At 42.6% G+C, this 23,575-nt stretch overlaps 1 protein-coding gene across 24 annotated transcripts in view; it reads left to right on the top strand.

Annotated features, from left to right (window-relative positions):
• Positions 1–258: 258 nt before the first annotated feature.
• LOC118389024 (calpastatin-like) overlaps positions 259–23,575 on the top strand; it is a 64,100-nt gene continuing 40,783 nt past the window's right edge. For 16 of the 24 annotated variants that reach the window (XM_052527337.1, XM_052527327.1, XM_052527338.1 and 13 more), the window contains exons 1-2: positions 259–315; positions 3,053–3,142. In XM_052527337.1, the coding sequence (XP_052383297.1) occupies positions 274–315; positions 3,053–3,142 (132 nt within the window). In that variant the 5' untranslated portion in view covers positions 259–273. Of the gene's footprint in view, positions 316–1,146; positions 1,315–1,699; positions 2,026–3,052; positions 3,143–19,338; positions 19,526–23,575 lie in introns of those variants that run through there. The other 8 variants (XM_035778688.2, XM_052527322.1, XM_052527324.1 and 5 more) reach the window with 7 other exon arrangements.

Genomic DNA, 23,575 nt, shown 5'->3' with positions numbered 1-23,575 from the left:
CCAGTTAATAAGTTAATGGACTTAGTTATTCGATCAGGTCTGTTAAAGAACACCAGATCAATCAAAGTCTGGGATGTCTGTGTTACTTTGGCTGGTCCTTGTATTATTTGAGCCAGGTCAATATAGATCAAATGTGTGGGAATATCCATTATGGAATATCCCTGTGGCATCCAGTACCATTGAATACCGCCAGGGGGCATAAATGATAGAACGCCCACTGGGAGTGTAACGAAAACAACCATGTGTGACTCAGACATTCTGTTGAATAAAAGAATGTGGCTTCTCCCTCTTCTGCAATTTAAAACCAGGAAAAAAGTATGTATACAAACGACAGAACTCATCTTTACATCTAGTAGCCTAAGAAAAGAAAGGAAATCCGCAATCTAGATAAGCGACAACATTCATGTAAGCTTGCGGGAGGGGTGTAGCCTACTACAAACAGAACCAATGAGTTAGTCCGCTAACTGTGATAAACAACCAGAAATAACTACAGATGTTCTGGTTCATTAAGAAATCGGAATTTAGATATGTGTTTTTGGTTGTTGAGTCAATTAGACCAGGCCCATTTCAAGCTTATCTTTCTAAAATATAAAACGTTATTTCAGAATATATGTAGTATGCCCCCTCATGCAGCTGGTGAGGCTACATCAGGCCGACAATATGAAGCTGTCAAGAATAACATGCATAAAAATGTAGGCGTATAGCGTGTTGAAGTATGTTATGGCCTATCAGGAACAAGCCCTATCTGTCGGTTGTATTTGGTAGACCAGATGTGTCCATATACATGTAGATATGTTTGAGGATTTGGCTTTGATCCTTCCCTATTATTTACTTCACTTTGTAAATCATTGGGATGTGATGTCATACGAAATACATTCAAATGAGATTTAATGGGTATGTTACCTCAGCTTCTTTATTCTTGGCTACTGTGTATAATTTTCGGGGGGTTGTTGGTCTATTAAAGTAACTGGGGAACAATAGGAAGGAAGGGTGCTACTGGTAAGATAAGAAACTAAAGACAAAAGCCCCCATTCTTAAGTGCTTGAACGTGCTGATTCACACAGCCACACACACACACACACACACACACACACGTTGATTTCATTTGAGCAAAAATATTTTGAGTTCATAGCGGGAGGGGCACACTTACGCGCCAGAGGGGACCATTTGATTTACTCGGTTCCCCAGCCAGCCAGCGGTTCCTATAAGAATATCTGTTGAGCCACTGTTAAGTTTTGGACATAAAAAGGTATTTACGTTGCAGCGATGCCACACAAAAAGAGAAGCCATGCCCATCATAAAAAGTCACCGGAGGTGAGTTTTCCTTCTAAATAGTTGGCATAGAGTTTTTCATTAAAATGTTTAAATGAATTAACCTCGGTCAAAAGCTGGCCACAACTGTGCAATCGACCAAACAATGGTCCAACGTTTGGATGCAGGAATGTCCAATGAGTAGGCTACGCGCGAGTTTTGCCTCAATTGGCATCCTCTTATTGATCGTAGCCAGGTACATATCTCTAATAGCTAACTTTGAGAAACGATAAGCTGATATCCTTATGGAAAAGAGTATAGGCTACTATATTGCAACAGTAATCGTTTTATCTGAGGCATTTGCATTACGCACCAATTGCGCAATCCCCCCCCGTCAACCCCAAACATGAATTGTGGTTTTGGATGATAGGCTATAAATGCAGTCCAGCCGTCGATTGTCAGTGGGTTATGCGGAAACGATCGACTCGTCTGGCAAACTTAACTAAAAAGAGAATTAGCTATATGCCGTGCAATGCAAACCTAGCAGTCTCTTGACATCACCACAGCCGCGCTTCACTGAACCATTGTTTGAACATACGGGACGGGAGTGGCCCTCTGGAACGCATGGGAAATAATGATGCTTTAAAGGTACACGGAAGACAGGCTGGACTAGAGGCTACACATATTTAGACAAGAGGTATCCGTAGGCAATAGACGATTCTTCTCATCGTCACAGTTTCCATCATGGCGTATGCTGCATATTGGACCAGCCTTGTGAGTATATGGTTATAAGCCACCGATTTCTCAAACTTCTGTATTAAAATAACATCCCTCTGGTAGCGATGTGTCTGAGTAAATCCATTTCCATTCTAGGAAGCATTATTGTAGTAGGGACTTCGACTTAAATAGTTGTACAAACAGCCTTTCCAACTTTTGTCATGGTAAAGTTGTGTTGACGTATTAGTTTACAATAAGTTGTAGAATCAACAAGAAGCCTATTGATATGAAATTAATGACTTATGTTCTGAAACATAAAAGAGGGTTGGGCCAGCATTTCTTGGCAGGTTAGAGCATTATTTTGTAGGGCGTGTGACTGTTTAAACATTAGACATGATAAAATACACATTCAGATCCTGGCACAATTGCCTGGACTTTTACAGATGCAGATTTAGAGAGGCATTATGGTTGGTCAGCCTATCTATCACGTTTAACTCTTATTTGAATGCAACTGTTAGATATCCAAATATGGTCTTTATGTCCACCTCTGAACGTCTCCTGAGTGTGCAAGTCCAAGTAGAGACTGAATCATTTGTTACCTCTTCACTTACATATCTCATAAAGTTGTTTGGCACATATGTGATCATTTTTAAAAAAACAATATGGCAGTTCCATCTGAATTTTGATGGAACTTTTTACAGTATCATAAGCTGGTTGTTATAACCCGCTATTACAGGTTAATGTCACTCTTCTAATATAATAAAATGGAGCATAACTTAATTGCCTTCAGAACATTATAGGCGTTACGGCAAGTTAGGGACTTTACTGTAATATCCAAACCAACATTAGTGACCTTTCAGACAGTGGGTGCAGATGACCACTTCCTTACAAGACCCAGGTGGTTGTCTGTGGACCTAAGGCCTTCAAAGGATGCAGTTAGCTATTGGAGCACACGCACACTCAATTGTCTTGACTACATGTGATTTGTTCAACGTGTGTGTGTGTGTGTGTGTGTGTGTGTGTGTGTGTGTGTGTGTGTGTGTGTGTGTGTGTGTGTGTGTGTGTGTGTGTTTGTCTTTTGCAGCAGAGAACAGGTCCTAGTACCACACTTGGAGAGAAGCAGGTGGATGACAGGTCTTATGATACTCGAGCTGCTGCAGCCTCTAAGGCTCAGGTAAGACCCTTCTAAACAATGTTCACATCTTGGTGCGGATACACTTGACAGTTACCTCTTTTAGTGCAGAGGTGGTGCACTCAGCTACACTAATGGGATGAATAACTGACGTAGAACTGAGGACCTGTGTTTGCTCCGAGTCAACAGCTAGACTTTTGTCTGTGCCACAGCTGACGTTCCCTTTGGGGAAAAATAAAGTCATGCTATACTATTCTATCCTATTCTGTTCTACTTTAACTCTGTAGACTTTGTTGCCCTCTGTTGGGGTAAAGAGGCATGTAGCTCGTCACATGAATTGAGTGGGATAACATGGGGGCATGCAGGCTGGTAATTTCACCACACACTTGACTGGATCCATTTGTTTATCCATATCAGTGATCTGGTTTCACAAGGCTCTCTGGGACTTTGTTTGTTTGGTTGCAACTTTTGTAAAAGTTGGAAGTCTAAAGCTGTTAACAACCACTATTACATCTAACAGGCATTTTTCCACCATTTTAGGTTGTGATTTGGCTTCCTTCCATTTTCTTATGAGAGCAGACCTCATCAGAGTTTAAAGATTAGTTATCTATTATAGTTGACATCAATCTATTCCTGGTCACTGTTTAATAAAGGAGACGGGAAAAAGGAATGAACTTGCCCATGATTGTTTAGAAACATCTATATTCATTGATAAGGGACTTCTGAGGGGACTTCTGAGGCAGCGTTTGGCTGAGGTTCCAAGTCTGGTGACATGAGAAGTACAGTGGAGGCTGCTGAGGGGAGGACGGCTCATAATAATGACGTCCTCCCCTCAACAGCCTCGGCTGGAGCAGTAAGGGACTGTGATGAATGACGTATCTAAATATAGTGATGAGCTTCACTCCCCTTCTTTGAGTAGTCCAGTTACACAGACAGACAGAAACAGTCCAGGCCAAAGGAACCTTGCCCAGTACTCTGAGACAATTAAACTAGGGAGGAATTAAATGAACCCCCCCCCCACACACACACACACAGTATGCATGCATGTTGAACCCAAATGCACATACTTACACACATGCACAACATTCAAACATTTGTGCATACCAATTCGCTTCAGAGGGAGGTGGTAAACTCTCTCTTTGCTTCAAAAGGTTTTCTTGAAGTTACTGACTTAATTTAAATTGAATGTTTATGTTACATGCACATATTAGCAAGTGTTCCAGTGTGTCTAGGTTCCAGTGTGTCTTCCCAAGATGCAACAGCTGGTTTTAGAGGCTTGGTGAGCTGACACAACACATCTCTGAAGGTGTTTTTAGAAGAATGAGTGTGCTTGATGATTATGTGTGGATAAGACAAGTCTGGAATGTGTGTTTGTGCGCCTCAGTGCCTATCTATACACTGTAATGCTCCGGGGTGCGTGGGTGTGGAGTCAGACGCAGGAGACAGAGAGTGCAAGGCTGTGCTCTTTTAATAATCAACTAATGACACCTGCCTCTGTTTGAGAACCATACTAGGCTGAAACATAGAAATCTGCAAATCAAAGAAAATCAAACATAGACTGCCCATCCCAACTCACGCCCTGACCATACTAAATAATGAATACAAAACAAAGGAAATAAAGGTCAGAACGTGACATACACAGAGTGTACAAAACATAGACTGACCAGGTTAATCTGGGTGAAAGCTATGATCCCATATTGATGTTACTTGTTAAATCCACTTCAATCAGTGTAGATGAAGAGGAGGAGGCAAGTTAAATAATATGTTTTAAGCCTTGAGACATGGAATGTGAATGTGTGCCATTCAAAGGGTGAATGTGCAAGACAAAAGATTTAAGTGCCTTCAAACGGGCTATGGTAGTAGGTGCCAGGCGCACAGGTTTGAGTCTCAAGAACTGCAACGGTTTTCAGACTCAACAGTTTCCCGTGTGTATCAAGAATGATCCACCATCAAAAGGACATCCAGCCAACTTGACACAACTGTGGGAAGCATTGGAGTGAACATGGGCCAGCATCCCTGTGGAAAGCTTTCGACACCTTGTAGAGACCATGCCCCGACGAATTTAGGCTGTTCTGGTGGCAAAGGGAGATGCAACTCAATATTAGGAAGATGTTCCTAATGTTTTGTACACTCAATGTATATATGTAGGCTATGTGTGTGTACACATGTGCTTTGATGTGTCTTCGCATGTTTTCAACTGTGAAAAAGTCAGGTCGAAGTTCGTCCAGGTCCCCAGGACGTTGGGAGATGCCTTTAAAACCCGCCACTAGGGGCAACGGTGAGCACTATTACAATCAAGTATCCTTGTGGCTTGCTAGGACGTTGGGGATGGGGATGGCGGCTGGTTGTAAGCAGCAAGCTCGGACTTTGAGGTTTTCAATCCAAATATGTATATAAACCCTGGAATGCTGATGCTATCCATTGGCCAATGAGAGGCTTTAAAGCCACCAGACTGCCATATTGGCACTCCCCAGAAAGAGCAGTCCTACATAGGAATTAATGGAATTTTACAGTATTTAAATTAAATGTTTCAAGGAAGAAATGACAGGTATCTAAGTATATTTTAGTGTAGTGGGGCCAGCGACATTAGAACTTTCCAAAATATAGAATAAATATAGAATAATTGTGGCAAAAATGAATGTAGACATTAATAAATGTATTTCTAAAATTTCAATGTTTATTTTTTTTACAATGGTGGGGGAGTGCCAAGATGGAGGCGCGGTGGCTTCAAAACAGCTAGCTTTGCTATGGAGAGAAGTTTTGAAGTTGAGGACTTCTCTTGACTGACTCGCCATCTCAAGATGATCTGCTAATTCAGTTCTATGTGTAGGATAAACCCCAGTGGTGGAAAAACTACATCATTTTCATACGCAAAATGACTCAAGTGAAAGTCTACTTTAGTAAAAGTCAAAAAGTATTTGGTTTTAATTATATTAAGTATCAAAGGTAAGTGTAATTGCTAAAATATACTTAAGTATCAAAAGTAAAAGTGCAAATCACTTCAAATTCCTTATATGAAGCAAACCAGGTGTCATTTTCTTGTTTTTTAAATTTACTGATAGCCAGGGGCACACTCCAACACTCAGACATCATTTACAAACATAATTTACAAACAAAGCATTTGTGTTTAGTGAGTCCACAAGATCAGAGGCAGTAGAGATGACTAGGGATGTTCTCTTGATCATTGTGTGATTTTGATCCTTTTCTTGTCCTGCTATGCATTCAAAATGTAATGAGAACTTTTGGGTGTCAGGGAAAATGTAGGGTTAGGGTTAAGAGTAAAAAGTAAATGATTTTCTTTCGGAAGGTAGTGAAGTAAAAGTAAATATTGCCAAAAATATAAATAGTAAAGTACAGATACCCCAAAAAACTACTTAGGTAGTACTTTAAAGTATTTTTACTTTAAAGTACTTTACACCACTGCTAAAGCCTGCGCTGACCTTATGTTTAGCCAACCTTACAGCAGCTAGCTAGTTAGCATAGCTTGAGGATAGCTAGCTACAGCTGGCTAGTCTATCTAGCTAGCTGATATTTCTCTGACGAATCACAGTTATGCCAAGATAACAAGAAGTACCAGTGTCTGGAATGTATTTCATGAAACACTCGTTTTACAACACCTTGCTACAAAAGTAGCTTGCGACTTTCAAGTTTTTATCAGGTCATGTAAAGACACATTACCGTGAAACCGATGTTATCAACTGTGAGTTGAATGCCCAGTCTTCAGTGAGCTCAGCTGTCAACACAATATTCTATAACTGGCTAGTCTCGTCTCCTTGTGTCCGCTGATAGATATTTCCTGTGGGTGTGTTTGTGTTACAAAAACAATTCTGGTAGAGTTGATATACACGGCACTGATTACATCAATGGTTGTTAGGTGAATTCCAGGACAGACAAGTATTTTGACCTATGACCAGAGCAAATGTGACCAACCCGAAGTAGGACTGGTGCCTGGTCACATAATGCCTCAGCCTTCTGCTCCTGACAGAAACAAGGATCTCTCTGGTAAGAAGAAGGGCGGGGGTGTATGCCTTATGATTAATGAGACGTGGTGTGATCATAACAACACACAGGAACTCAAGTCCTTTTGTTCACCTGACTTAAAATTCCTCACAATCAAATGTCGGCCGCATTATCTACCAAGAGAATTCTCTTCGATCATAATCACAGTCGTATATTCCCCCCCAAGCAGACACATCGACGGCCCTGAAAGAACTTCATTCGACTCTATGTAAACTGGAAACCACATATCCTGAGGATGCATTTTTTGTAGCTGGGGATTTTAACAAGGCTAATCTGAAAACAAGGCTCCCTAAATTCAATCAGCATATCGATTGCGCAATCTGGGCTGGCAAAACCCTGGATCATTGTTATTCTAACTTCCGCAACGCATATAAGGCCCTCCCCCTCCCTCCTTTCGGAAAAGCTGACCACGACTCCATTTTATTGCCTCCAGCCTATTGACAGGAACTAAAACAGGAAGCACCCGCGCTCAGGTCTGTTCAACGCTGGTCCGACCAATCGGATTCCACGCTCCAAGATTGCTTCGATCACGTGTACTGGGATATGTTTCGCATAACGTCAAACAACAACATTGATGAATATGCTGATTCGGTGAGCGAGTTAATTAGCAAGTGCATTGGTGATGTCGTACCCACAGCGTCTATTAAAACATTCCCCAACCAGAAACCGTGGATTGATGGCAGCATTCGCGCAAAACTGAAAGCACGAACCACTGCTTTTAATCAGGCCAAGGTGACCGGAAACATGACCGAATACAAACAGTGTAGCTATTCCCTCCGCAAGGCAATCAAACAAGCTAAGCGTCAGTATAGAGACAAAGTAGAGTCGCAATTCAACAGCTCAGACTTGAGAGGTATGTGGCAGAGTCTACAGTCAGTTACGGACTACAAAAGAAAACCCAGTGCCATCGCGGACCAGGATGTCTTGCTCCCAGACAGACTAAACAACTTCTTTGCATGCTTTGAGGACAATACAGTGCCACTGACACGGCCCGCTACCAAAATCGGTGGGCTCTCCTTCACTGCAGCCAACATGAGTAAAACATTTAAATGTGTTAACCCTTGCAAGGCTGCAGGCCCAGACGGCATCCCCGGCCACATCCTCAGAGCATTGCTCAGACCAGCTGGCTGGTGTGTTTATGGACATATTCAATCAATCCTTATCCCAGTCTGCTGTTCCCACATGCTTCAAGAGGGCCACCCTTGTTCTTGTTCCCAAGAAAGATAAGGTAACTGAGCTAAATGACTACCGCCCTGTAGCACTCACTTCCGTCATCATGAAGTGCTTTGAGAGACTAGTCAAGGACCATATCACCTCCACCCTACCTGACACCCCAGACCCACTCCAATTTGCTTACTGCCCCAATAGGTCCACAGACGACGTAATCGCAATCACACTGCACACTGCCCTAACCCATCTGGACAAGAGGAATACCTATGTAAGAATGCTGTTCATCGATTACAGCTCAGCATTTAACACCATAGTACCCACCAAACTCGTCATTAAGCTCGAGACCCAGGGTCTTGACAACTCCCTGTGCAACTGGGTCCTGGACTTCCTGACAGGCCGCCCCCAGGTGGTGAGGATAGGTAACAACATCTCCACCCCGCTGATCCCCAACACGGGCCCCACAAGGGTGCGTTCTCAGCCCTCTCCTGTACTCCCTGTTCATCCACGACTGCGTGGCCATGCACGCCTCCAACTCAATCATCAAGTTTGCAGATGACACCACAGTGGTAGGCTTGATTACCAACAACAACGAGACGGCCTACAGGGAGAAGGTGAGGGCCCTCGGAGTGTGGTGTCAGGAAAATAACCTCACACTCAATGTCAACAAAACAAAGGAGATGACTGTGGACTTCAGGAAACAGCAGGGGGAGCAGCCCCCTATCCACATTGACGGGACAGTAGTGGAGAGGGTAAAAAGTTAAGTTCCTCGGCGTACACATCATGGACAAACTGAAATGGTCCACCCACACAAACAGCGTGGTGAAGAAGGCGCAGCAGTGCCTCTCCAGCCTCGGGAGGCTGAAGAAATTCGGCTTGTCACCAAAAACACTCGATAGCATCCTGCCAGGCCGTATCACCGCCTGGTACGGCACCTGCCGAGGGTAGTGAGGTCTGCACAACGCATCACCGGGTGCAAACTACCTGCCCTCCAGGACACCTACACCACCCAATGTCACAGGAAGGCCAAAAAGACAATCAAGGACAACAACCAGCCAGAGCCACTGCTTGTGCAGCCCGCTATCATCCAGAAGGTGAGGTCAGTACAGGTGCATCAAAGCGGGGGCCGAGAGAAGATGTTTTTCAGTCTATCTCAAGGCCATCAGACTGTTAAACAGCCATCACTAACATTGAGTGGCTGCCGCCAACATACTGACTCAACTCTAGCCACTTTAATAATGGAAGAATTGAAGTAATAAATGTATCATTAGCCACTTTAAACAATGCCACTTTATATCATGTTTACATACCCTACATTTCTCACATGTATATACTGTAATCTATACCATCTACTGCATCTTGCCTATGCCATTCGGCCATCACTCATTCATATATTTTTATGTACATATTCTTATTCATTCCTTTACACTTGTGTGTATAAGGTAGTTGTTGTGAAATTGTTAGGTTAGATTACTCCTTGGTTACTACTGCATTGTCGGAACTAGAAGCACAAGCATTTCGCTACACTCGCATTAACTTCTACTAACCATGTGTATGTGATAAATAAAATTTGATTTGATATGGTAGGCGGGTTCCCACAACACTGCTGAACAACAAATCCAACAGGTTTGTAAGTAGCCTGTGAATGAAATAAAATAAACATACAGTATAGCGAGAAAATTACATTTTCTAAAGTGTGGAAGTAATCATACTGTAACGACCCTGGGTTTATAAGCGCGGATATTGACTCTGCCGCTCGAGCATGTTTTTGGGGCACAGTCGATAGCGCGCTGGACTTCGGGCTAGAAGGTTGAGGGTTCGAGGCCTGCTCCCTGCCTGTTACATTACAATGGTGTCAGAAGTGATCGGACCTTGCATCCACGACAGTGCGTGTGCTTGGCCAGTGAGCTCGTAAGACGTAGAGTCGCAAGCTAGCGTGAGGACGCACTCTTTGAAAGGAGGGAGTAGTGTAACGACCCTGGCTTTATAAGCGTGGATATCGACTCTGCCGCTAGAGCATGCTTTTGGGGCAAAGTCGATAGCACGCTGGACTTCGGGCTAGAAGGTCGAGGGTTCGAGACCTGCTCCCTGCCTGTTTCATTACAATACTAATAGAGTGACTGTATGTACAGAATAGATTCAGGCCAGTGACGCTGACGTTCAAAACAACTGGGAACTTGGAAAAAAATAGCTACGAATGGAAAAAATCTTTTGAACAGTCATCCAACTCGGAAACCCAAGTTGGAAACTCGGCATCTTTCGAGAGCTCCGACTTTCCGACCTGAAGATCACTGATATCATGATTTGATCTTGTTTTTTTCAGAGTTCCCAGTTGTCTTGAAAGCATCATATGCAACCAGCTGTGTAGCATTACGTTGCTGAATGCATGCTGACACATATTTGTAGCATGTTAGCTAAAAATACTGGTACTCATGCTAGACAAGTACCATTCTTCATTTATTTTTACCCGAAAAAATACACAATAGACTTTAATGAGAACAGGCATGTTGTTTTAGCACTAGTAGCACTATTCTCATAAAAGTTGCTAGCTACCTAACTTGCAAACCCTGGTTAGTTATCAATATATTTGTCTGAGTTTAAATGAATTGGCTGGGATCTTCTTAGCTAGCCAGTTTGAGATGAAACATTATCGATTGCAAGCTGGCTAACGTTACATTCAATCAAACCTAAATGTCAGGTGCAACGTTAGCTATGCAAATCTTCCTCTCTTTGACATTACATCACATTACACATTAGGGAGAGGCTACTAGTATGTATTTAGTTAGTTAAAGCACAGTATCATAGCTAGCTAGCTAGCTTCTCACCACACACCAGTTACAGCCATCATGTCGTGCGTTTGTTTTATGGAATCCATTCCTTGCCATCTTATGCAATATTGTTGATGCATTAGACGTTTGTACCAACTTTATGGAAGCCTATTTTCACTCCAATGCCGAGCAATTGGGCGTACGTTGTAGACATAACAACACGTCTATAACACATGTGTCCTTCGTTGGACACTGTGTTAACTAACCTCCAGATGAGCTTCAATACCATACAACTCTCCTTCCGTGGCCTCCAACTGCTCTTAAATGCAAGTAAAACTAAATGCATGCTCTTTAACCGATCGCTGCCCTTACCTGCCTGCCCATCCAGCATCACTAGTCTGGACGGTTCTGACTTAGAATATGTGGACAACTACAAATACCTAGGTGTCTGGTTAGACTGTAAACACTCCTTCCAGACTCACATTAAACATCTCCAATCCAGAATTAAATCTAGAATCGGCTTCCTATTTCGCAACAAAGCATCCTTCACTCATGCTGCAAAACATATCCTCGTAAAACTGACCATCCTACTGATCCTCGGCGATGTCATTTACAAAAAAGCCTCCAACACTCTACTCAACAAATTGGATGCAGTCTATCACAGTGCCATCCGTTTTGTCACCAAAGCCCCATATACTACCCACCACTGCGACCTGTATGTTCTCGTTGTCTGGCCCTCGCTTCATTCTCGTCGCCAAACCCACTGGCTCCAGGTCATCTACAAGTCTCTGCTAGGTAAAGCCCCGCCTTATCTCAGCTCACTGGTCATCATAGCAGAACCCACCCGTAAGACACGCTCCAGCAGGTATATCTCACTGGTCACCCCCAAAGCCAATTCTTCCTTTGGCCGCCTTTCCTTCCAGTTCTCTGCTGCCAATGACTGGAACGAACTGCAAGAATCTCTGAAGTTGGAGGCTCTTTACCTCCCTCACTAGCTTTAAGCACCAGCTGTCAGAGCACCTCACAGATCATTGCACCTGTACATAGCTCATCTGTAAATAGCCCATCCAATCTTCCTCATCCCCATACTGTATTTATCTATTTATCTTGCTCCTTTGCACCCCAATATCTCAACTTGCACATTTATCTTCTGTACATCCTACCATTCGAGTGTTTAATTGCCATATTGTAATTACTTTGCCACCATGGCCTATTTATTGCCTTACCTCTCTTATCCTACCTCATTTGCACATACTGTATGTAGAGTTTTCTACTGTATTATTGATTGTATGTTTGTTCCATGTGTAACTCTGTGTTGTTGTATGTGTCGAATTGCTATGCTTTATCTTGGCCAGGCAAAGGATAACTTGTTCTCAACTAGCCTACCTGGTTAAATAAAGGTGAAATAAAAAACAAAGCAGCTGGGGGTGCAGACCACACCCTGTTGTCTCTAGGCAATAATTGGCATCATTGGCAAAAGTGGGCATGTAAGTAATTCATACCCGACCCATCCATACCTGTACACACACTTACTTCCAAATCTCATTTTGGATGAGACTTTATGACCAAACTTATCCTATTTACACTTTGTAGTCAATTTTGACTCTGGAATGAATGTTTCTGAATCATATCAATGCTACATAGGCTGTTTATAACCAGAGAAGTTGGTTCGAGGAGGCAGTTTCCCTTTAACCCTATCCCAAACCTTAACCCCTACCTTAACCATTCAGAATGAATACCTAAACTTAACCGTTGAGCTGTTTCTGTTTTAACCCTACCCCAAACCTTAACCCTAACCCGAACCATTCGGAATTAATTCCTAAAGTTAACCGTCGAGCTGTTTCTGTTTTAACTCTATCCCAAACCTTAACCCTTACCCGAACCATTCGGGAATGAATCCAAATGTAATTTTACATGTATCCTCCTGGCCCATGTCGAATACTGAAGTCAAACTGTGAGATCTTGTTGGGAAAAGTACACAGTAAGCACTGAGTAGTGAGGCCACATTTCAATGCAACTGGTGGCAGAAGTGAGATCTGCCAAAGCAACAGATGCCTCCAGGTTCCCCCTACTGGTAGGGAGGAACATCTTCACAACACAGAAGTTACATTATTGACCAGCCACTAAGTTCTAAAATGGTCACTGGGATTTACATTTCTGAAATTGACTTTAACTTTCCCATGTAAAGTTGTTAGATTATGTCTGATCAGTGTTTGATACAACACTGACATATATTGCATTTTAAAAAATCCATCTGTCTTTCTCATCTTAGGTGTCCTGGCCTACCTCTATGTGTTTACATATCTATTGCCTGAGCTATGCACTGAAGCTGTGTGTCACTGCTTGGTTGGTTCAATATCATATAGCAAGTGCCAATAAAGTTTTCACAATCTCAGTCATGTGGTCATACCCTTTTTCTTACTCAGTGTCGTAAGGTATATGGTGCAATGGGAGTGGTGTGAGGGTGCCGGTTGGCCATGGTCTCACATGGTCAGTATTAGAACTACCCCTAGAAGTCTAATACTGGGACTATCCCTAGTAGTTATAATACTGGGACCACCCCTAGTAGTTCTAATATTGGGACCACCCCTAGTAGTTCTAATACTGGGACCACCCCTAGTAGGTCTAATACTGGGACTACCCCTAGTAGTTATAATACTGGGACCACCCCTAGTAGTTCTAATACTGGGACTACCCCTAGTAGTTCTAATACTGGGACCACCCCTAGTAGTTCTAATACTGGGACTACCCCTAGTAGTTCTAATACTGGGACCACCCCTAGTAGTTCTAATACTGGGACTACCCCTAGTAGTTCTAATATTGGGACCACCCCTAGTAGTTCTAATACTGGGACCACCCCTAGTAGTTCTAATATTGGGACCACCCCTAGTAGTTCTAATACTGGGACCACCCCTAGTAGTTCTAATACGGGGACCACCCCTAGTAGTTCTAATGCTGGAACCACCCCTAGTAGTTCTAATACTGGGACCACCCCTAGTAGTTCTAATACTGGGACCACCCCTAGTAGTTCTAATACTGGGACCACCCCGAGTAGTTCTAATACTGGGACCACCCCTAGTTGTTCTAATACTGGGGGGACCAAGGACACATCTCAACCCTTTGGCCACAGACTGATTTGTCACAATGACTCACTCAAGACTGCATTGTCATCCCACCCCGCCCAATGATTACCTCAAGGGACACAGAGAGGTCATGGATTAGGTATATTTATGTGCAATACAACAGAGTCAGGGTATTGTTATTTGACTTATACTCTAGTTTTTAGGGAAAGATACTGAATCCTGCACATGCAACACCTGCATGCAAGGCAGGAGAACATTTACACGTGTTACTAACTTGTTTGCATTCCCTTTATCTACAGTCCACTCAAAAGCACAAGGTAGATTTGTAAGGTCCAAAAGTTAGCTATCTTAACCAATGCTAATCATTGCTGGACCATGGACCAACATCATGTTGCTGACCTACAAACTATTGGAGTTTTGTGAGTAGGTGTCACATCGACAACTCACATCAGAGTAAAGTTGTTTGTTCAAGACAAATTAGTCATTTTTAAATTTTTTAAATTTTAAATTGAACCTTTTATTTAACTAGACAAGTTGGTTAAGAACAAATTGTTATTACAATGACGGCCTGCACCGGACATACTGTATCTGGACGACGCTGGGCCAATTGTGCGCCGCCCTGTGGGACTCCCAATCACGGCCGGTTGTGATACAGTCTGGATGTATCACAAGGCATGCCGCCAGTCCTCACAAAGCAATTTGCCACAGATCTTTGCACACCTAAGAACTAGTAATAGCTTATATTGCAATTTCTCACTGGCTAAGTGCACTATTCATTTTGATTCTCCCCCTGATTTCATTGCTAGTCTTCCAACAGTGGAATGCTAGCCTCTTCCAGTAGCCGATAAGAACTGGTGGTTACGGTAACACAGTCAAGAAAGTTGAGGTTGAACTTGGCCACACTTGGCAGTGAAAATTGATAGAAACAGAACTCCTGCCCCTCCCTCCTCCTCCACATAAGGAGCTTGTCATGTTGTTTGCACAACTTATCTCTTATTGCTTAGTGATTGTGTGAGTTGTACTCCATGTGGAAGAGGGTGTGTACTTTTCCTCTGTGGTTAAGAGTGTGCGCTGTATATTGTAGATTTATACACGGAGTACACAAAACATTAGGAACACCTTCCTAATATTGAGTTGAACCCCCCTTTTGCCCTCAGAACAGACTCAATTCATCGGAGCATGGACTCTTCAAGTTGTTGAAAGCGTTCCACAGGGATGCTGGCCTATGTTGACTCCAATGCTTCCCACAGTTGTGTTGGCTGGATGTCCTTTGGGTGGTGGACCATTCTTGATACACACAGGAAACTGTTGAGCGTGACAAACCCAGCAGCATTGCAGTTCTTCTACTACCTTACCCCGTTCAAAGGCACTTAAATCTTTTGTCTTGCCAATTCACTCGCCGATTGGCATACCTACACAATCCATGTCTCAATTGTCCATGTCTATCCATGTCTAACCTGTATCGTCCCCTTCATCTACACAGATTGAAGTGCATTTATCAAGTTCCTTTTCTGTCAGTGCATTTTAACACCGTGTGTGCGTGCATTATGCACATTTGTGTGTTGCGATGTGTTCATGTATGTACAGTGGAACAAAAAAGTATTTAGTCAGCCACCAATTGTGCAAGTTCTCCCACTTAAAAAGATGAGAGGCCTGTCATTTTCATCATATGTACACTTCAACTATGACAGACAAAATGAGAAGAAAAAATCCAGAAAATCACATTGTAGGATTTTTTATGAATTTATTTGCAAATTATGGTGGAAAATAAGTATTTGGTCACCTACAAAAATGCAAGATTTCTAATTCTCACAGACCTGTAACTTCTTCTTTAAGAGGCTCCTCTGTCCTCCACTTGTTATCAGTATAAAAGACACCTGTCCACAACCTCAAACAGTCACACTCCAAACTCCACTACGGCCAAGACCAAAGAGCTGTCAAAGGACACCAGAAACTAAATTGTAGACCTGCACCAGGCTGGGAAGACTGAATCTGCAATAGGTAAGCAGCTTGGTTTGAAGAAATCAACTGAGGGAGCAATTATTAGGAAATGGAAGACATACAAGACCACTGATAATCTCCCACGATCTGGGGCTCCATGCAAGATCTCACCCCGTGGGGTCAAAATGATCACAAGAACCACAGGGGGACCTAGTGAATGACCTGCAGAGAGCTTGGACTAAAGTAACAAAGCCTACCACCAGTAGCACACTACGCCGCCAGGGACTCAAATCCTGCAGTGCCAGACGTGTCCCCCTGCTTAATGAAACCAAAATATAACTTTTTGGTAAAAACTCAACTCGTCGTGTTTGGAGGACAAAGAATGCCGAGTTGCATCCAAAGAACACCATACCTACTGTGAAGCATGGGGGTGGAAACATGTTTTTCTGCAAAGGGACCAGGACGACTGATCCGTGTAAAGGAAAGAATGAATGGGGCCATGTATCGTGAGATTTTGAGTGAAAACCACCTTCCTACAGCAAGGGCATTGAAGATGAAACGTGGCTGGGTCTTTCAGCATGACAATGATCCCAAACACACCGCCCGGGCAACGAAGGAGTGGCTTCGTAAGAAGCATTTCAAGGTCCTGGAGTGGCCTAGCCAGTCTTCAGATCTGAACCCCATAGAAAATCTTTGGAGGGAGTTGAAAGTCCGTGATGCCCAGCAACAGCCCCAAAACATCACTGCTCTAAAGGAGATCTGCATGGAGGAATGGGCCAAAATACCAGCAACAGTGTGTGAAAACCTTGTGAAGACTTACAGAAAATGTTTGACCTCTGTCATTGCCAACGAAGGGTATATAACAAAGTATTGAGAAACTTTTGTTATTGACCAAATACTTATTTTCCACCATAATTTGCAAATAAATTCATTAAAAATCCCACAATGTGATTTTCTGGATTTTTTTCTTCTAATTTTGTCTGTCATAGTTGAAGTGTACCTATGGTGAAAATGACAGGCCTCTCTCATCTTTTAAGTGGGAGAACTTGCACAATTGGTGGCTGACTAAATACTTTTTTGCCCCACTGTATATTTGTGTCTGATTTATTGGTGTGTGTGTGTGTGTGTGTGTGTGTGTGTGTGTGTGTGTGTGTGTGTGTGTGTGTGTGTGTGTGTGTGTGTGGTCATAACTGTGTGGGTCCGTGGCCACTTCCCTGAGAAGCGACTCAGATGTGGCCTCTTGTCAGGTGGTGTCACTCCAGTATCACTGTCCTTCCCTTTATAGCCCAGGGCGCCAGGCTGTACCGACTGCAGACCTGGGTTCAAATACTATTTGCTATCTTTCAAATACTCTTAAGTCAACCTGAGTGTCAGATGTGCAGGGTTTGCAGTCTTGGACTTTTCTATTGGTTCATTGTTAAGCGAGCAAGCTCAAACGATCACAGAAAGAATATATGAAGTTGAAGCGTTTCATTCCAAAACGTGATACATCCATTTTCAGAAATGTTGGTAAATTGACATCAATTAAAAACACATCTTGTGAAAGATATATTATTTTTTCATCTTATCAATACATGGACTAGTGAAGAGAGACATGATTTTGTTAGAAATATTTTGCAGGGCAATTTTATTTTTGAGACGAATAATCATGTTCATTTGTGGCTAAACGTCCTATATCCGCCCCCAAACAACAGAACCCCAGTAGTTAACGTCTCCCAATTGTTTTCTTAAACAGTTACATGTAATAAAGTATCGATATTAAAATAATCCATTTGTTTTAACTATATTGTGCAAATAGCCTATCACAAAGCCGATTGATTGTTTCCTGAGGGTGAACAGTGTAATCTATAAAATGCGTGTTTTCTTTTTGGACATGTAAGAAACTTTTGGAAAAATGTTATAGGGGTTTTACAGTTTTTTTCGTTAGTATAAATCAAGGGAACCTTTTTTTTTAAATTAAGGAATAGTAAGGACATTGGAAGTCTGTCGCAATTAATTTGCCAGTTAAGGATGGATTGATTCTTATTATCGGAGTGATACAGCCTGCTGTTTGCAGCCTCGGTATGTTTGCAGGGTTTCGCATCGCTGGATCTTGGCTCTCTCCTTTTCATGACCTTTAGAACGTTTCCTCTTTCGGCCAACAGTAACAGGTATCACAGGCTCCAAACTGTCGAAGGAATCCATAATAATCAAAAGGTCCACGACACTCTAGAGCTCAAAGCTAACATAAATCTAGGTGGCCAGCGTGACAGCTGTCTATCACCGCATCTGGCTGACGAAGCCAAATGTTAACCTAAATTAATAGTTCCTAAATCTGGAAAAAATATTTAGAGAAACCTAACTTAAAAGTGAACAGACAAATGTAATGGAAATGATTCGCTAAATAGCCATATATTTAGAGAGTTGGGTCAACTTCTCTCTATATTTGTTATGTTGTTCTAATTCTACACATTCAGTTACATAACTTTTTAAAAATATATTCTCAGACGTTGAATATGACCGCTGTCAGTTAACCTCGGCAAGAAAACGTCATTAAATGGTTGCCAGCAGCACAGTTACAGTCACCAACGCTCTAGATAACATGAAAACACTCTATCCATCTTTGCTGGTGCGAGGAAAAAGTGCTTGACTGCCATTATGCGGTCAGAACGCTCGGATCAACCATACTCGTTGGCCGGGAGTGTCCAGTGAACGCTCTGAGAACGAAACGCTCGGAATTTATGAACGGACTATCTGAGCACACTCTGAATTTACTAACACCCAGAGCGCACACTGAGCGCACTCTGGCACTACGGGGTGAATTTGCGAACACACCCTGTGTTAATGGGAGCTAACATGGCTGTCATAGAATGTTGTAGTGTCATGTAAAACCATCATAATGCAGAAACCTAAATGTCCCAACTTTCGAAACACATGACTCTGAAAATAGCATATTGTACTTTAGAATGTGTTTCATACCGCATCTAAAGTAAATGTTTTAAAAGTTTACGAAAAGCAATAATACATACATACACATAGAAAGGTACCCATGACCATTCATTTCATATGAATTCATACAAATGTGAAAAATGTACGTAAATTGCGTTTTGGAATCAAACCTTTCAATTATTTCAAATCGTATTGGCCTTATATATTCTTTCCTTTTGGCCTTCGCCTTCCCTTAAATCCTGTCCCTTGCCCTTCCCTTTAACCCTGTTCCTTCCCCTTCCCCTTAACCCTGCCCCTGCTGTGCTCCCTTCCCTTCCCTCCCCCTTTCTCCCTGTACCCGCCCCTTCCCTGTGTGCAACTGGGGAACATGCTGCAGTTCACGGAGTAGGAACAGAGTCAAACACATACACTCACACACACATTCACAACAGATAGAGGCGAAAATGGGCCAGTTACTAAGCTGGATACGAGCTCCTCGGGACAATCAGGCCTTACAGGACGTGGCCGTGGAACAACAGGTGAGCTTTTATAATGTAACTCTGTTCACAGGTTAGAGAGGAGTGTGTGTCTGTTTGAGTCTTAAGAGTTGTGTGTTGTACACATGAAGAAAGTCTGTGTCAGTTAGAAAGTGTGCGGCTCTGTGTCTGTATTTGTGAATCAGAGCTCTTTAATGTGTGTATTGTTTTGAATGTTTAGTGGAAGGGCTTATAAGGGAATGCAAGTCAGGAGGAAAAGTTTTGCTGGCATTAATCCAAGTCAGACGTTGTTCTCTGGTCGAGGAGGAGGAGTGGTGGAATGTGAGAGCTGCTCTGTCAACGTCTGGGAACAGAAATAAAGCACATTCTGTATTATATTGAACCAAGACCTTTATAATAAATATATCGATATATTTTAAAAGCCCATCCCCCCCAGCAATCTTATAGCATGTAAAATAGATCATGAGGTTAAAAACAAATACATTAATATTACACAGTAAATCTACTGAACAACACATCATATAGCCTCAGAAAAAGTATTGATACACATTCATGGACGTAAAGGCCCGTTGGTAAGAAGTTGAGAATTGTCTGCTGATACTTTTTTCCCCATGTGTCCAGAGTAGACAACTTGGCCCTATAGATCCTGGCCGTGGAGAGCGCCATAGACTGGTTGGCAAGACCTGTAGAATGTTGAACCAAGACCTGTATTACATTGAACCAAGACCTGTATTATATTGAACCAAGACAAAGACGAAAGCTGTGTGTTGCTTCCAGGTGTTTGAGTGTCGGTGTCTCAAGCATTGAAAGTCATGGTAGCCTGTCCACATCTGGGAACAGAAGTACAGCCCAGTCTGTACTGTAATAATATAGAGGATATTAAACCAAGGCAAAGAGAAGGGATGTGCTCTTCACACGGTCCAACAAAGTGTGTTGCGTCCAGTTGTGTCAGTGTGTCTGTAGTTTATTCATTTGCATGGTGTTTGTGTTGGTTAGTTTGAGTATTATACAATAAACCAATCAAATATATGTATCAAACTCTTTACATCAACAGTAGTCACAAGGTGAGACTGGCCTGCCAAGACAATCTTCCAAAATAACTCATTCAAGATAAAAGGCAATTGGTACACTCAACAAAAAAAAGTCAGGGATTGATTTCTTATCGCTCACTTTAATCCATTGTACGAGGTGTGAACAGGTGACTGGCGATCAACGTCAAGCTGACATCTTCCTCAGAGTGACGTCAGCTTGATGTCAAAACGCCAGTCACCTGTTCTTGGTAAAAGCCCTTCTCCTGATCTTTATTGTTGTTGAGCACCCTTTCTTTCCTTTTTCTGCTGAACCAGTATTCAAAGACCCCCCCAAAAAATGTCAAGGTCTCAGGTCGTTATTGTAAAATAGAATGTTTTCTCAATGAAGGCACGATCAATAAATAAGAGGCACTGTGACCAAAAGGCCTCGATGAGCTCATCAAAAAAAAAAAAAGATCTGTTCCTTAATGTTTGTTTGTGTCGTGGTGCAACATAGAATGGGCGTGTATGTAATTCTGGTGGTGGATTGAGCATATTGTGGATAATACTTTACACATGCTTATTTTGATGAGTTACAGTTGCGTTACTCAGTTAGGAGTTGTGTGTGTATATAGTATGTTTGCCCATGTGTTCTAGTAGTATTTGTATAACATGAGTATAAGTTTTGCACTTGTGACTGAGTGGGCTGCAGTCTATTATCCCTCTGTCTCTGTTGTGTTTTGAGGGGATTTTGGCTCTGCTTTGGACTAGTTGGGATACTTTCCCAGACCTTCGTTGTCAACATACTGACTGTGCACTCTGCCATTCCGGCTCAGCATCATCTGCTGCTTTCATCAGACACATAGGAAACAGCCAAAGGGGAAATGTATCTGTGCTACACATTCCAACAATGGTGTCACGTTAATCTGCTTCCCCAGATCACTTCCTGCTGAGATGCGACAGGTAGCCTAGCCTATGAAAAGATGCTGGAGGAGTGCTTGACACCATCTGTCAAGCATAGTGGAGGCAATGTGATGGTCTGGGGTGCTTTGGTGGTGGTAAAGTGTGAGATTTGTACAGGGTAAAAGGGATCTTGAAGAAGGAAGGCTAACACTCCATTTTGCAATGCCATGCCCTGTGGACGGCGCTTAATTGGAGCCAATTTCCTCCTACAACAGGACAATGACCCAAAACTATGCAAGAACTATTTAGGGAAGAAGCAGTCAGCTGGTATTCTGTCTATAATGGAGTGGCCAGGACAGTCACCGGATCGCAACCCTATTATGCTGTTGTGGGAGCAGCTTGACCGTATGGTACGTAAGAAGTGCCAATCCAACTTGTGGGAGGTGCTTCAGGAAGCATGGGGTGAAATCACTTCAGATTACCTAAAAAAAATGGACAACTAGAATGCCAAAGGTCTGCAAGGCTGTAATTGCTGCAAATGGAGGATTCTTTGACGAACGCAGTTTGAAGGACACAATTCTTATTTCAATTCAAAATCATTATTGATAACCTTGTCAACGTCTTGACTATATTTACTATTCCTTTTGCAACCAATTTCATGTATGTTTTCATGGAAAACAAGGACATTTCTAAGTGACCCCAAACTTTTGAACGGAAGTGTATATATGCTTTCTGTCAAACACACGTGTCAGTAAGTGGTTAAGTGGGATGTGGTGAGGACTAGTGAGTATCAAGGTGTGACATTTGACACTTGTTTTTGCACACTTGTGCAATTAGCAGAGCACTGTGTGCTGAAATATAAACTGCTGTCATATATTTGATATTTCCCAATACATTTCCTAATCACACATTCAGTGTTGCCACGTGCATGCAACTCTATATATAACTCTATATATACAGTAGTAACTCTAAGCTGTACGGAGGAGCATGCAATGGGTCCGGATGACCAAAATATATTTCACAATATATGCCGCATATACTGTATTTATATTTTGTTGTAATATATTGACACATATGCCTTGTTTTTACGTGGCTTTTACATTGTACACAGTAAAAATAAGAACATATTCATACAAAATGAATAGGCCTATTATAGATCCAGGTAAGTGAAGGCCCATAGTGTGGTCATGTGTGGATTTGTCTGTTGTATTGACCAGAGCTGTAAAGAGGGGAGGGACCTATGTTCTAGCACGTGGAAATGTCTGTTATACCCTAAAGCGTGAGTGTCTGTGTCTGTCTGCCTGCCTGCACATTCACACAGAAGTGTGTGTTTGTTGTTGTACTATTTGGTAATTTCCTTGTAAAAAGGACCTATGAGCACCAACATGTGAAGTTCATTGGAACATGTCAAATTGGGTGTCTCTTTCTTAGAGTCTATATATTTATTTTTTGATTAGATGTATTAAGGCATGCATATGTTTTTCAACCATTTCCCATCCTTACACTGCTACTGTCCTCCTCCTACTGGCATACTGTTATGTTCAGCTCATAACTCTTTTCTTTCTCTTTCTGTCGTCTGGTGGTCAAAGCAAGAGTGTGAAAAGTCTGGACAACTCCTCTCTCTCTTCTCACTCGCTCTCTTCCCAATTAATGTCACCTCTCTCCCCGGGCTCTTACCGACACCTACCCATGAGCCCCCTCTCTTTCCATGTACTGTAACCAGCCCCATCTCGACTGAGCACTGACCGACACCTACCCATGAGCCCCCTCTCTTTCCATGTACTGTAACCAGCCCCATCTCGACTGAGCACTGACCGACACCTACCCATGAGCCCCCTCTCTTTCCATGTACTGTAACCAGCCCCATCACGACTGAGCACTGACCGACACCTACCCATGAGCCCCCTCTCTTTCCATGTACTGTAACCAGCCCCATCACGACTGAGCACTGACCGACACCTATCCATGAGCCCCCTCTCTTTCCATGTACTGTAACCAGCCCCATCACGACTGAGCACTGACCGACACCTATCCATGAGCCCCCTCTCTTTCCATGTACTGTAACCAGCCCCATCACGACTGAGCACTGACCGACACCGGACGGTAATGGGCGTTCAAAAGTGGTTGAAGTCCTTCTTGGCCTTTGATTTTGAACATCCACAGATGTTTTGTTCCAGTC

This window comes from Oncorhynchus keta, chromosome 10 (assembly GCF_023373465.1).
Source record: "Oncorhynchus keta strain PuntledgeMale-10-30-2019 chromosome 10, Oket_V2, whole genome shotgun sequence".
Classification (NCBI taxonomy): Eukaryota; Metazoa; Chordata; class Actinopteri; order Salmoniformes; family Salmonidae; genus Oncorhynchus; species Oncorhynchus keta.
This window is presented reverse-complemented; position numbering and strand designations above follow the sequence as displayed.